Source organism: Canis aureus, chromosome 3 (assembly GCF_053574225.1).
Source record: "Canis aureus isolate CA01 chromosome 3, VMU_Caureus_v.1.0, whole genome shotgun sequence".
Classification (NCBI taxonomy): Eukaryota; Metazoa; Chordata; class Mammalia; order Carnivora; family Canidae; genus Canis; species Canis aureus.
Window position 1 is genome coordinate 6,002,364 of NC_135613.1, and position 14,163 is coordinate 6,016,526.

The 14,163-nt window shown below is 47.1% G+C and overlaps 1 protein-coding gene across 6 annotated transcripts in view; it reads right to left on the reverse strand.

Annotated features, from left to right (window-relative positions):
* The window catches only part of LOC144306401 (uncharacterized), a 68,915-nt gene extending 55,141 nt beyond the window's left edge, over positions 1-13,774 (reverse strand). For 4 of the 6 annotated variants that reach the window (XR_013373534.1, XR_013373513.1, XR_013373502.1 and 1 more), the window contains exons 1-2: positions 13,637-13,774; positions 8,544-8,631 (exon numbers count right to left, since the gene is read on the reverse strand). Coding sequence is in view for 1 of the 6 variants with exons in the window: in XM_077885834.1 (XP_077741960.1) it covers positions 8,544-8,631; positions 13,637-13,681 (133 nt within the window). In the remaining 5 variants the exon portion in view is untranslated. The remainder of the gene's footprint in view (positions 1-8,543; positions 8,632-13,636) is intronic. The other 2 variants (XR_013373529.1, XR_013373516.1) reach the window with 1 other exon arrangement.
* Between the last annotated feature and the right edge of the window lie 389 nt (positions 13,775-14,163).

Here is a 14,163-nt window from a genome sequence, read left to right on the forward strand (position 1 = left end):
TCCTGAGTCTCCTACAGAAGATGACCTCTCCCTGCTCTGGCCTGACCTACCATATCCGCTACAGCTTGCATTTATTTATAATCTGTTTATACTCTTTCTTGCTCCTAGACTGAGTTCCCTGAAGTAGGCACTGTGTCCTGTAGAGGCCACACCTCCATCTTAGCAGATCTTAGTCTTTGTTGAACAAAAGAATGAATGAATCTTAGTGGCAACACAACATCGATGCTTAACTCTAACACTGCCCTGGTCACACTAAATTGCAACTTTTTGCTTAGATGTTTACTTCCCTATTAGACTGTGAGCTCCTTAAAGATGCTTCTCGGCCCCACATTTTTAGCACCTGTCAATGCTCAATAAATATTTATTTAATGAATGTGGGTTGCTTTGGATTAAAGTCAGACAAGTCTCCTTCAGAATACAAAGGATAAATGCCTGATGATAAAGATTTTAAAGGGCTGTCAAGTTCATGTGTTGATTTATGGAACAAATTAATACGACAGCATCAACACTTACAGCCCTCCCCAATCAGTCTCGGCAATTATGTGTACCCAGGGCAGGGCGCAGCTGTTTGTGAGACGTGACATGAGAAAGGTCTCCCTTGGTTTGCTCAAAGGTCTTCAAGATATTTTTAGTTGACAAACAACCATGTGTCACTCATCAGACATCCCATTAAACCAAATTGTACAACTTGTTAGACAGTTTCCCATATTAGTTGTGAAGGCTCTGTGTGTGATTTCAATCCTGCTGAGTGCTGAGCCCACCCTAAAGCCAGGCATGGTGTGTGTGTGTGTGTGTGTGTGTGTGTGTGTGTGTGTGTAGAGTGTGTGTACATCTTGAAAAATACTGACCCCATGGCTTTCCTCACCACCTATGGTCTTGTTCCCCCATACCAGTACAATTTTGTACCAATTTCCACAGGGAATTAGCAACATGGGATATAATTAGCTGGCAAATTCTCTATCCTAGAACTCCTAATAATATCTAATGTTATAGGAACTATCAACATTCTTGCCATAAAGTACATTTAGAAGTTTTATCAAGAGAGGTGCACCTGCGTGGCACAGACGGTTGAGCATCTGACTCCTGATTTTGGTTCAGGTCATGATCTCAGGGTCATGGGATAGAGCCCCACATCAGGCTCCATGCTCAGCATGGACTCTATTTGAGATTCATTCTCCCTCTACCTCCCTCTCTTTCTCTAAAGATAAATAATCTTTTTTTAAGTTTTATCAAGAAAGATTATATGACACATATTAAATGTTGAGTTGTATGACGCATACAGACACTGCTAATTCTGAACCACCAGTAATGCCATGGAAACCCCATCTCTAAATACGTGAGGGAGAGCATGGGGGGCTGGAGGGGCAGAAGGAGAGAGAAGCAGACTCCCTGCTGAGCATTGAACCCAAGGTGGACTCAATCCTAGGACCCTGAGATCATACCTGACCCAAAGGCAGACGCTTAACCAACTGAGCCCCATCCAAGCACCCCAGAGGACCTTTATAAAAAAAAAGTTACAGAAAACCCAAGAGCCATTAAAAGGGGAACAGGAATTGACATATCTGTCTTTATAAAAATGTAAAGCTTCTCCAAGTTAAAATAAGTGCAAGATTAAGAGGAAATATTTATAAAATATATAACCAAAAATGGAGAAACATCCTTAATATGTTGAAAGTGCCTACAAATAAACAATAAAAAGATACACATTTGTAAATGAGTCAAATTTTAAGTAGGCAATTCACAAAAGAAGAAATATAAATGGCCTATAGGCTTGTAAAAAAAATTCTCTTTTTTGCCAAATCTCATTATGATAGAGTAAATATGTATCAAAGCAATATTTTCCCTATTGGACTGAAAACAGGTTGGTGCATTCGTGGAAAACCAGTGCTCTCATCCTTTCATGGTAGAAATTGAAACTGATACAACCTTTTTGGAAGGCAGTTATCTAATATTATTAAAAAGCACAGTCCTTAGTCATTCTATTTCTTGGAATTTCCCTTACAAAAATATTTCCTCACGTATTCAGACATACACTGCCACATGACTTATACTACTGAAATTTGGGAAGGAAATATATATTTACAGAAATAATATAATAAATATTAAAATATTAAATGATACATATTTATATGAGTGAATTGTGGTAGAAGCATCTCATGGAATATTCTTCACCAGCAGAAAGCATGAGTTGGATTTAAGTAAAAACACTATCAACAGATAGATGCCCATATCATCATGCATACTGACTGACACTTCTGATTTGAAGTCAAGACTGTGGAGTTTGCACATAACTACTTTTAGGTTATATCTGTATCTTTTGTCTTCTACACAAAGAAAAATAATTCTCAAGACCTGGGAGATGATAAAATGGAAGCATCTCATAATCAGTCATTTGCATGATCACACATGACATATGTAACAATTTCAGAACATCAATATCAATACTACCATCACTGATAGGGTTACTGAAAGTTTAAAAGACATTGGGTTTTTGTATTTTATCCCCTCATTCTTCTCCATTTTACAGCTACTCTCTAGATACACTGTCAGAGCATGTAGCTGCTAAAGACTATTCTCTTTCCCATTAATTTTATTATTTTTTATTTGTTCCACAAATAACTATACCCTTAATGTCTACCAAGGTTTCTTCTGTTAATGGCTTACTAGTTCCCCGGACAGCCTGAAGCTCATTTGTCAGTAGATTCCTCTTTATGGTCTCAAATGAACTATACTTTGAGTTCTCACCTATGTATCAGTTCATTCTCTTTTATACCTGAACTTCAGGCTTGATGGACATAAAATCCCTGGCTCACATGTGTTTTCCTCAAGCATACTAAACATGCTGCTCCGTTTTCTTCTAGAATGAAGCAGCACTTTCCAAAACTCTGCTGAGGATCTAGTGTTATTTCCTTTTAAAGTTAATAGCTCTCTGGACCTAGCTACCTGAAGGATTTTTCTTTTCTTACAATCCAATAATTTTACTAAAATATGTGTTTGGGTTGGTTGTTTTGTGTCAATATTCTCAGGAACAGGGTGTGCTCTTTCAATATGTAGTTTGAAGTCATAGCTTATAGTTTATATAATTGGATTATATTTGGGGTATTTGTTCTGTTTTCTTGTTTTGTTTTGCTTTGGTTTCCAGCTTCAGAGCCTCCTATTGTCCCTATGTTGGATTGTCTTTGCTTATCTTCAAATATGTCTCCTCCTGAAACCTTTTTATTTTTCTGTTTTCACTTGTCTTTGATTTTTAATTTCTTTCTCCTTTTCACTCTTCTATTTCTATTAAGATATTTATGGTGTTTACATTTTCTTCTGCTCCTTACAGTTTAGTCTTTAAAAAAAAAAGATTTATTTATTTATTCATGAGCAACACAGACTGATAGAGAGAGGTAGAGACACAGGCAGAGGGAGAAGCAGGCTCCTCACAGGGAGCCAGATGTGGGACTTGATCCCAGATCCTGGGATCATGACCTGAGTCAAAGGCAGATGCTTAACCGCTGAGCCACCCAGGCATCCCACAGTTTAGTCTTTATTTCTTTTTATTTCTCATCCTTTCTTGAGTCCCATCACTGTGTCTCTGGGTTTTTCTAATTATGATGTATAGAATTCTCTCCTAGCCTGTAGCATAATGTCTTTTATCCCTCTGAAATACAAAGTGATGTTTCTCTTCTGTTTTGTGGTATGTCTCTTTATTACACATAAATATCATCCTCCTCCTTATTCTCTTGTTTTCTTACAACAACTTTGTATTGGATATTGTCTTGATTCTTTTTGTGGCCCATTCTTATGTGACAGTAACCTTTCTAAACTTTTAGGAGCCATTGTTCACAAGTTAGAAACATTAACTTCATAGGGGTCCTTCTTCTATTGTTTTTGCTGTGTTTACGGCTTGCTTTTTGACACTCCTGGCCCTGTTCTCTCCCACTGCTCTTACTTGGGCTTTCTCTTCCTTTGTCTCTACTGTCCTGGTTCTGCTCAATTTTGATTCCACAATCAACACTTTCTCATGGGCACAGGCCCTCTTTTGGAGAAGTTTTAAGAGGAGTAGCAATCTAATCCCTGTTCCTTCCCTTGCCCACTCTATTGGATTGAGCAAAATCTCTGCACTTCAGCTGGGTTCTCAAATATACCTGCCATGCTCTCCAGTAAATGTGGGGGGAAGGGAAAGTGACCTAGAGCCTCTTGAGGTTTTAGCTATGTTTGGTTTTATTTCCCCCTAACAGTATCATCTATGTGTATAATCTCTGGTGTTGTTCTGAGTCCCAAGATTTGCCTGGCAGCTGCTGGGAAGGGTCAGGAGTGAGGCTATGAAGACATAGGGAAAACTGCAGGACCACCAGAATCTTACTCACTCTGCAGTTCATGACTTAAGGCATCCCTTGTTAAGGTGCAGACAGCTGGTAGAGAACTTGGTTTGCAGATTCTGAAGACAACTGCATTTAACAGGAAACACCTCCAGCAGTTCCTGGATCCATCAACCAAATAAGTGACTTTGTAATGGTGGAGTCTTAGGCAGTATGGCAGGCAGATGAAGAGATGGTTGCCATCTCTGTCATCTTCTGACCCTCACTGACTAAAGCCCAGGTTCCCAAGCCAGAGAGTGGTGGGGCTTGGTCTGGGCAGTAATTTCAGCAGAAAGAGGGTGGAGGTTGCATGTGGGGAGCAGTTTCCTTGGATGACTTGGGTGGGCATGAACCCAGAATCCTCAAGTGCTGAGACAAGCAGACATCACTGACCTTCTAGAACAGGACAAAGTCCCCTTGAAGATGGAAAAATTTGGAAAATGTCATAAAGTAAAACCAGAATCCAGTGCAGGGAGCCACTTGTACTCTTTTCTGTAACTTAGTGCAAATGCCTAAGAGGTAGGAGATTGGCCGGCAGAGAACAGGCAAAGGTCTTGCTCCCAGGTGTGACAGACTCACAGGCACCAGAATTACCTTCCTGGAGTGCAGTGGGGTAGGAGAGAAGATTGGGAGTGGAGACCCTGGGGAAGGGGACCCAGAAGGTAGCATAACGTCACAGGGACACACTGAGCATTTTCCACCTGCCTAAACAGCTACACCTCTAGTATCCTAATGAGCATCCTTAATGATGTCACCCTCATTTTTAAGTCGAAGAAATAAAGACACAAAGAAGCCAAGCGACCTGCCAAGAACCACATGACAACAACACACTTGGTTCCAAATTCTAATCCAAGTTGTCCTCCTAGCCCAGAGGCTTCACTCTTCACCACTGGGCTTTGGTTAACTTCCAGCTCTATCATCACGTGGCTGTATGACCTTGTTCTGACTGCTTAGCTCCTCTGCCCCTCAATGTCTTCATCTCAGAAATGGAGAACATTCACAGAATTATTTCAGAAATTAGATGATTCATCCACATCCCCTATGTGTCATCTCTAGCATGGTGGCTGGGGCACGGAAAGCCCTCAGCCTGAATGTGCCCACTTCTGTCCATCGTCAGCTGCCATGCATGCATCATCTTTCAAGCAACCATTAATATGCTGCCATTTCCATCTTATCTCCTTCATCCTCTTCATTAAATCTATAGAAACTGTCTCAAAGAGTTATACGGCATCCATGGAAAATACATGGGGAAAGATTACAGTTTCGTCAATGAATTCCAATAATTTCCCTCCGTGACAGTTCAGAGTGGGCAAGAAATTTGCTTTTCCTAGAGAGTCAAATGACATTTAGAGAATTATGTTTTCTGTCTTATTGCAGGGAGATAATCCATCTAACCCTTAAACATCTGACAATCACTAAACCTCAGGAAGAGACCAAGTGAAAGGTAAACCCTTCAGAACAGCCCCCAAGGACCAGTCTAGAAATCACACTCGAGACCAACTATATTGTGGAAGGGAAGGGCTGTATTGTAGGAGAGGCCCAGGAGGACAGTCAGCCTCGATTTCAAGAGGCTTTCAGTGATGTTCTAATCCATTCAGTACACTCCATAGTTAGGGAACTAGAGACCCAGGGAGGGGAAGTAACTTGTCCAATTAATTGCTATGCCTGAAACTTGTACCCAGGTCTCCTGCCTCCTAGTCTGAGGCTCATCTTGGCACATTCAGCAGCCTGTCCTTTCGGAACTGGCATTGCCCCAAAATCATAAACTAGTTATGGCTCCACCACTTAACGGGGGAAGGAGGGAGCCCTTAGTAGATGAGTTAGCCTTCATGTCCTGATGCATGAAAATAGGAACAGGACTAAAATCAGCCTCATGGACTAAAAGAGGTAAGGATGTGAACAGCCTGCCAGACAGACACAGAGGAAAGACCAGGTGAAGAGGTGGCCCTTCTAAGCCCTTAGAAGAAACCAACCCTGCAGATACCTTCATCTTGTCTCCAGAATTGTGAGACAACACCTTTCTCTTATTAAAGCCACTCGGTACCATGCTTGTTACTGCTTGTCTGTGGTTATCTCTAGGTTTGCAAGCACCAAAATTGTCCCCAGGGTACCCCTGATTTCCAGATACGCTCTCTGCCCCCATTATGCAGCAACAACCCCACCTCCCTGCCGTAACCAGGAGCTCCCCTGCCAGGATAACTCCCTTCTCTGGCAGCTAATGTACCACTATGACCAGGCAAAGGCTGTCCCTTTAGGGGAGCCCTTACTGTGCCCCCGGGAACCCAGCCCTGAGGTCCAGCAGAGCAGGAAGTTATAGGGATGGAAAACACAAAAGCCCCAGATGGGCCCCCAGGGGTGATGGGGAAAGAATCCACTCCTGCTTCCACCTCCTGGCCCCAGGTAAAGATGCCACCTCATCCCATGCTGGGGCTTGGCCACCTTCTACTTGCAAGTGGACCCCACAGGCTTGGTGTCAGTGACTGAGAGCAGTTCCTGGATCCATCAGCCTCCACCTTCTGCTCACATGCTATGGGCCGGATTCGGGGAGGGAGTCAACAGCCTGAGCTGCCATCTGATTCAAAGCAGTATTGGGCATCGTAAATAAAACACAGGCCGAGAATACATGTGTGGTGGAGCAGTAGATGTCTGGTGACAGACCAGGGTGCCTCACAGAGAGCACAGCCCCCACCCCATCCCCAGACAGCTCTGACTCCCCCCTGGCCTGGCTCTACCATCTACCTCCTCCCTGAGGCCGACTAGACCTGGAAACCGGATATTGCCAGCCAGTCACACACTGGTTCCAAGAGTACCACACAGTTATCCAGGACTTACTCTTCTGTCCAAAGTCATTCATGCAAATTCTCTGTTTTGTCTGTGTGAGCCCCCCTCCCCGCCCACCCCTGCTGTAGGCGAGGAAACAGTGACTGGAGAGAAGAGGTCACTTGCCCTCAGTGGGGGACCTGAAATCGGAATGAAAGCCATTTCCTCAGAGCCCCTGCTCCTCACATGAAAACGGGTATCCAAGAGGAGGTGGCCCTCAGAGAGAGGGGGGACCAAGCCACGCTTCCACACTCTTTGTACAAAGAAAGGTGAGATGCACGGGCTACAATGACAGCTAGCCCCCCGCCCCTCCCCGCGCTGGGTCCCCTTCCTCTTTCGCTGTACCCATCACCATCCTACCTGTTATTTCCAGCAAAACATATGTTCCATTTGCCCTGAACAATTAAATTGATCCCAAAACACTTCCCACCCTGCAGAAGAACCCCTCCCTGAGAAATCAGCTTGATGAAATCGGGTGCTGAAGTTCTGCTGGGAGAGGCCGCCCAACTCCCCACAAATGTTCTGTCTTTCAGCGCATAAAGTCAAAAGTAGCTTTCAGGAGACGGTGTTTACTCCAAACCGGGAACTAAACATTTGTCCCCCCCCCCCTTTTTTTATATATATCTTTGAGGCAGTAACACCTGTGAAGGCAACTGGGATGGCATTTACAATTATAAGCAGGTCGATGTCATTTCATCCACTGAGGTATCACATCAGGGATTGGAAAGGGCTGTTTCGGGGGTGACAGGATGTCACACGGCCCCATCGCGTTCCCCAGCCATTGGGTGGTGGGGCTGCGGGAGCTCTTTGAGAACACGGGCGTTCCTTCAGCACAATGTGTGACCTCTGCTCCGCCTCTGAGCAGATGAAAGGATAGAAGAGCTTCTGGTCGATGCTGACATTCTCCCTTATTTAATGGCTTCCATAGAACCCATTGCCTAACTGTCTTATGACCAAAATGAAAGAGAAACAGGGCCTTGAGAGATGCTTAGACGTGTCAGGTGGAGAGCTGGGATCCTGGGGCTGCGTTGTAATTAGGTCCTCGTGCATTCTGCGGCACCAAGGGTTCCAGGTCTAGGGACACTGACAGAGAAGGGGTAGGTGGGGTAGCCTACAACTGCCCCAACTGGTTCCCAGACTTGAAAGCTAGCTGGGAAGGAGAGAACACAATGAAGCAAGATGCTGGGCACAGCCCCGGGGACTGAGCACAGGTGGAGGACCGGCTGAGAAATGGTGCGATGAGGGGAGCTGGGCTTTGGGTAACTGGCAGGTCTGCACGGAGGCCCCCTCTGCCCCTCACTGGCTGTGTGACCTTGGGCCGGTTACTTTTCCTCTCTGAGCTTCAGCTTCCTCCTGTAAACTGGGGATAGGATTACCTACCTCCCAGGATCTGTGAGTGCCTCAGATCAGGTTCCCCAGAAGAAGGCCATGAGATGAGGATGTGGAGCAGTGATTTTGTGGGAAATGTCTGCAGGAAGAAGCAAGACAGAGGGAAAGGAGAATCAAAAAGAAAGATGGAGCGAGGATGCCATAGCAAGGTCTTTGCTACTTGAAGCGTGGCCCGTGGGCCTACAGCAACAACCATACCTGGAATTTGTTAGAAATGCAGAATTTTGAGGTCCACTCCAGACCTACTAAGCCAGAATCTGCAGTTTTAATGAGATCCTGCAGAGAAGTGGAAAAGCACTGGGAGAGAACCAGACTCAGAGATGCTCCATCAGGGAAGACCAGTCCTCGATGAAAGGTGCCCTGCAGCTCGGCAGGGAGGGCGGGGGCCGTGCCGGGACCTGATGGCGGCTCCGGCTCACCGCCCGCCCAGGCACCCCCTCAGGACTGAGCCGCAGGTGCTGGCCGGCGGAGGTGAAGGCAGAGGAGCAAGCCCAGAGAAACGGAGCCAACGACACCCGCCCCGGGGTGACCACTACAGACCTCGATGACTCCCTTAGGACTGCACTTCGCATCGAGTCCCTGCCCCTTCCCCCCCCCTCTCAGGCCATGAGCACCCAGGGATTCAGACAACGCCCTGCTGAGCACCCGCTTGTCCTGGCTTCATTCCTGTGGAGCAAAGGCAGGTAACTGGGCTTGGCAGGTGAAGAGGCGGGGATCTCCCTTTGAGGATCATGCATCTGGTTTGGGGTCCTATCACCCTCCTCAGCAGCCTCTGCTGATGTCACCCGGCCTTCACCCCACCCTTGATGGAAGTACAGTCCCGGGAGCTTGGAGCACAGGCACCCTTCGGCTGCTTCCAGCAGGTGGCACTGCTCTGGTCGCAGGGCCAGGAGCAGACACCTGCTTCTCCCTCTCACCTGGCATGCTCGGCCTCTTGCCCTCACCCCTACCTCAGTCTCCCCATCTTTCACACCACACTCCCCCAGATGTGGAGGCTTGCTCTGAGGCTCAGCCTACCAGCTCAGGACCAAAGTAAGGCCTGCCTGCTTCTCCTCAGCATCCCTTGCCCACTCGGGCTTGGATCCTGTTCTCCACACCCGCGAGCTGGTCAGAGCTTTCCTCCACAGCACTGACCCCTTGGACATGACCTGAAATACCCTGCTGCCTGCCCTACCCCCACCCAGCAGACACTGATGTGACGCTCCATGAGCATGACCCTGGCCATAATAACCCTTTCTTCCACCCGAGAGAAAGCTGACCAGTAGGTTGCTTCCCCAGCCTCAACCCCTTCTGGACGTGGCTCCCTGTCCCTCCGAAGTCTCGGGGGCCTGTGAAAGTCCAAAGCAACAGGCAGTGCTGGCTCATGGGTGTGGGGCTGACCTGTCTGGTCACACAAGGCCCTGCACTTTGGGTTTAATGCTCTGCTGTTGCCATCTTGCAATCCTTAATTTTTGTAGGGGTTTTCCCCATTTTCATTTTGCACTGGGCCCCCCAAATTAGGCAGCCAATTCTGATAACACATCATACCTCGTCAGACATTTGCCCCAGCGATCTAATGGACATGCTGCCCCTTACCCAAAGCAGTAGGGCGGTGAGCATTGTGTCTCCACACTCCATGCTCTTTCCGCCCTACCTCCTCTCCTCTCCTCTCCCACCACTCCTCACCCTTCCTGATCCTTCCCCAAGAGCCTACTAGTTGGCCCCTCAGCTAGGACAGCAAGATTGTCGTGGGTCGAGCGGCACACAATGGGTAGAAGAATCCATTCTGGTCCCATTAATCTCCATCTAGAACCCCATGTGTCAGAACAACTCCTTGGGATGTGAGTTTATACGTTTCATCCCCCAGGTCTCCCCTTCGCTACTCCCATTTTTTTTTAATTTTTATTTATTTATGATAGTCACAGAGAGAGAGAGAGAGAGAGGCAGAGACATAGGCAGAGGGAGAAGCAGGCTCCATGTACCGGGAGCCCGACGTAGGACTCGATCCCGGGTCTCCAGGATCGCGCCCTGGGCCAAAGGCAGGCGCTAAACCGCTGCGCCACCCAGGGATCCCCGCTACTCCCATTTGAATAGATGGCACTGGATTTTCATTCCAAAGCCAAAGATGAGGATTGGAGAGAATTAAAAAGAGAACTAGGGAACAGAGGCAGGGAGGCCTGTGTCAAGCCCTCGGCCCCCTCCGTGTGCCTGAGATTTATGCACACTGCACCCAGGCCCCATCAATCAGGCTCTGAATCCGGGGCCCTGTCAGCCACCCAGAAAGGAAATCTTGAGTGACCTGAGATTCTGGGCCAACATTTACAGCTGTGCTATTGCAGCCCAGAGATGGAATTCCCGGCCTTGGCTGTACATGAGCATCACCTGGGAGCTTTTAAATATCCACTACCACCAGATACCCTGATTCTCTTGGGTGGGACCCAGGGATGGGGGAGCCTGAAAAGCCCCCCACATAACACTCCCGTGTAGCCAAAGTTGAACGGGGCTGGGCCAGGAGCTGCACTGGAGGCATCCTGAGGCTAGGCCCTCACCCCTCTCTCTGCCCAGTACAAGTGGATCTGCTTAGCAGCACCTAGCAGCCAGGCCCCATCCACACCAGGTCAGAGGCGATCCAAACCCACCCAAAGTCAGCAGACCAAGGAACAGCCAGGGCTCTGGATGTTCTCATGCAGCTCCTCTGTTCTGGTCACACTGCCTCTGCTGGGATCCTGAGTTTCAGCCCCTGCTCTGCCCCAACTCTGGTCACTTGGATCCCCTGCTCTGTGCACTTCCTTCTGGAGGAGCCACTGAGTGTGGATGGAAGAACCTAGAAGGTTGGGTCAGAAGCCCTGTATTCAAGTTCCTAGCTCTGCCACTTACCATGGATACTCAATAATGGGTAAGAAGATGGCATGAGGCAGCAGCTGCTTGTGTCTGAGCAGGGTGGTCCCATGTGGTCCTGGTGAGACCACAGGTCAGTGAGCCCCTTTTCCAGGAGGAAGGTGGGCCCTTGACCCAAATGAAGCCAATCAGACTCACCTTCCCAGAAATGTATATCCTGAGCAAAATGACCCAATAATTTAAGAAAAATCGGTTTGCTCGTTCCTCCCAGCAGAGGTCTGCTAGCTAAATCCTGGGATATCAGGATGCCTGGGTGGCTCAGGTCTGAGTGGTTGAGCGTCTGCCTTTGGCTCAGGGCCTGATTCCAGGGTCCCGGGATCCAGTCCCACACTGGGTTCCCCATGGGGAGCCTGCTTCTCCCTCTGCCTGTGTCTCTGCCTCTCATGAATGAATGAATAAATAAATCTTTAAAAATACATGAATAAATAAGTAAAAATAAATCCCGTGATACTATGGCTCCTGTCCTTTCAGGGAAGTTTCTCAAGCAGGGTGGCTATCATCAAATAACATCAAGTGAACATACGACTAGAGACAACAAGTGCTGGCAAGGATGTGGAGAAGAGAATCCTTGTGCATGGGCGGGAGGAATGTAAACTGGCGCAGTAACTGTGAAATACAGTATGGAGGCTCCTCAAAAAATTGAAAATAGGGGCAGCCCAGTTGGCTCAGCAGTTTAACGCTGCCTTCAGCCCAGGGTGTGATCCTGGAGACCTGGGATCGAGTCCCGCGTCGAGCTCCCTGCGTGGGGCCTGCTTCTCCCTCTGCCTTTGTCTCTTCCTCTCTCTGTCTCTGTCTCTCATGAATAAATAAATAAAATCTTTTAAAAAATTGAAAATAGAACTACCCTCCGATTAAGCAATTCCACTTGTGGGAATATACCCAAAGGAAATGAAATCAGGATCTCAAAGAGATATGTGTACTGCTATGTTTGTTGCAGACTCAGTCCCAATAGCCAAGGTATGGAAACAGCCTAAGTGTCCACCTACAGATGAATGGATACACACACACACACACAAACATACCCTGAAATATTATCCAGTCATGAGGAAGAAGGAAATCCTGCCATTTGCAACAACACGGAGGAAACTCGAGGGCATTATGCTAGGTGAAGTCAGAGAAAGACCTACGGTGTGACACCACTTACACATGGAATCTAAAACCACAAAACACATAGAAACAGGGGAGGATGGTGGTTGCCAGGTGCTGGGGAAGGGGGAAAAGGGAGAGAGAGTAAAAGGGTACAAACTTTCAGCTATAGGATGAATAAGGGCTGGGGATCTAACGTACGACATGGTGATTCAAGTCAACAATATTGTATTATAGACTTGAAAGTCACTAAGAGAATAGATCTTAAAGTGTTCTCGCCACTAAAAAGAAACAGTAATTTTGAGAAGTGATGGAGGTATTAACTAACCCTGGTAATCATTTTTGCAACACGTATGTGTGTGTCAAATCACCACCTTGCACACCTTAAACTTACACAATGTTATATGTCAGTTATAGCTCAATAAAGCAGAAAAAATAAATAAAACTAAGACAATAGTAAAAAAAAGATAATAGAGGTACCACAAAGCTGGAGATCGTCCTTTTTTTTTTTAAGGAGTATCTGTGACAATTGTATATAATTTTCAAGGTTAATGGCATCTTGATTCACAATAATGAAAGTCTTGTTTATCTACATATTAGTGTCCTGAAGCTAGCTTAATTTACATAATCATAAATTGCATTTCAACTGTCCTCATCAGCTTGTTCCCTATTTGATGAAAATGTAAACAGTAATTTTATTTGGGCTCAATTGCATATAGACTGCATTTATGCAGCCTCAGAAAACAGCATTTTAATCTAACCAGCAAGTTGGGCTCATTACCAAAAAAAAAAAAAAAAAAAAAAGAATATTGGTTAAAACACCAAGTCAGTTCCCCAAATGTCTTTGAAGGCTCCAGTCATTGTATTATTACCCAGTTGGTTTTAACTGTATTTGCCCAAAGCTGGGAAAAGCTGAGACTTCACAATGAAAATGTCCTTTAGAGTCCAAGCTACAAGCAGCCAGTGGACGCCAGGATTCCAAGACGGCTGGTGGAGGGAGGCCACGAGCGTGCAGGGGCCCCTCTCTAACCGATACACCGGGTACCGATGGCGACCAAGAGCTGGGAAGGAAACTCCTCTGACAGGAGACAGGGTGACCCAGGATAAAGGGGCCAGCTCACCCAGATGAGAGCCCAGGCCTGGCCCCACCCAGAAGCAGGCTCCATGCGGGGGGCCCGACGGGAGACCCGATCCCAGGATCCTGGGATCACGGCCTGGACCGAAGGCAGCCGCTCACCACTGAGCACTCAGGTGTCCCTGGGGAGTCTTTTTTATAAGGACACTTATAAAAAAAAAGGACACTAATCCCATTCATGAGAGCACCACCCTTATGACATCATCACCAGTCACAGTGCAAGTTGGGAGGGACAGGCACAGAGTCTCAAAAGATCACCAGGAATGTCAAGTTCAGGTCCAGGGAACCAAAGGGCAAAGCAATGTGGGGGGTTGGTCGGGGGTGGTGGTGGAGCAGGACTCCCCGGGACAGCACCCATCACCCTGGCCACCGCGCCGCAGTCCCTACAGCTCCCACTGCGGCTGCGGCCTCGGCCGCTCTCTGCAAGATGTGACAAAAGCTTAAGGGAGAAGGGCACGCGTCACAGCACCTTCACAGCCCACTTGGCTCACGCCAGCTCCAGACTCCAGCAAG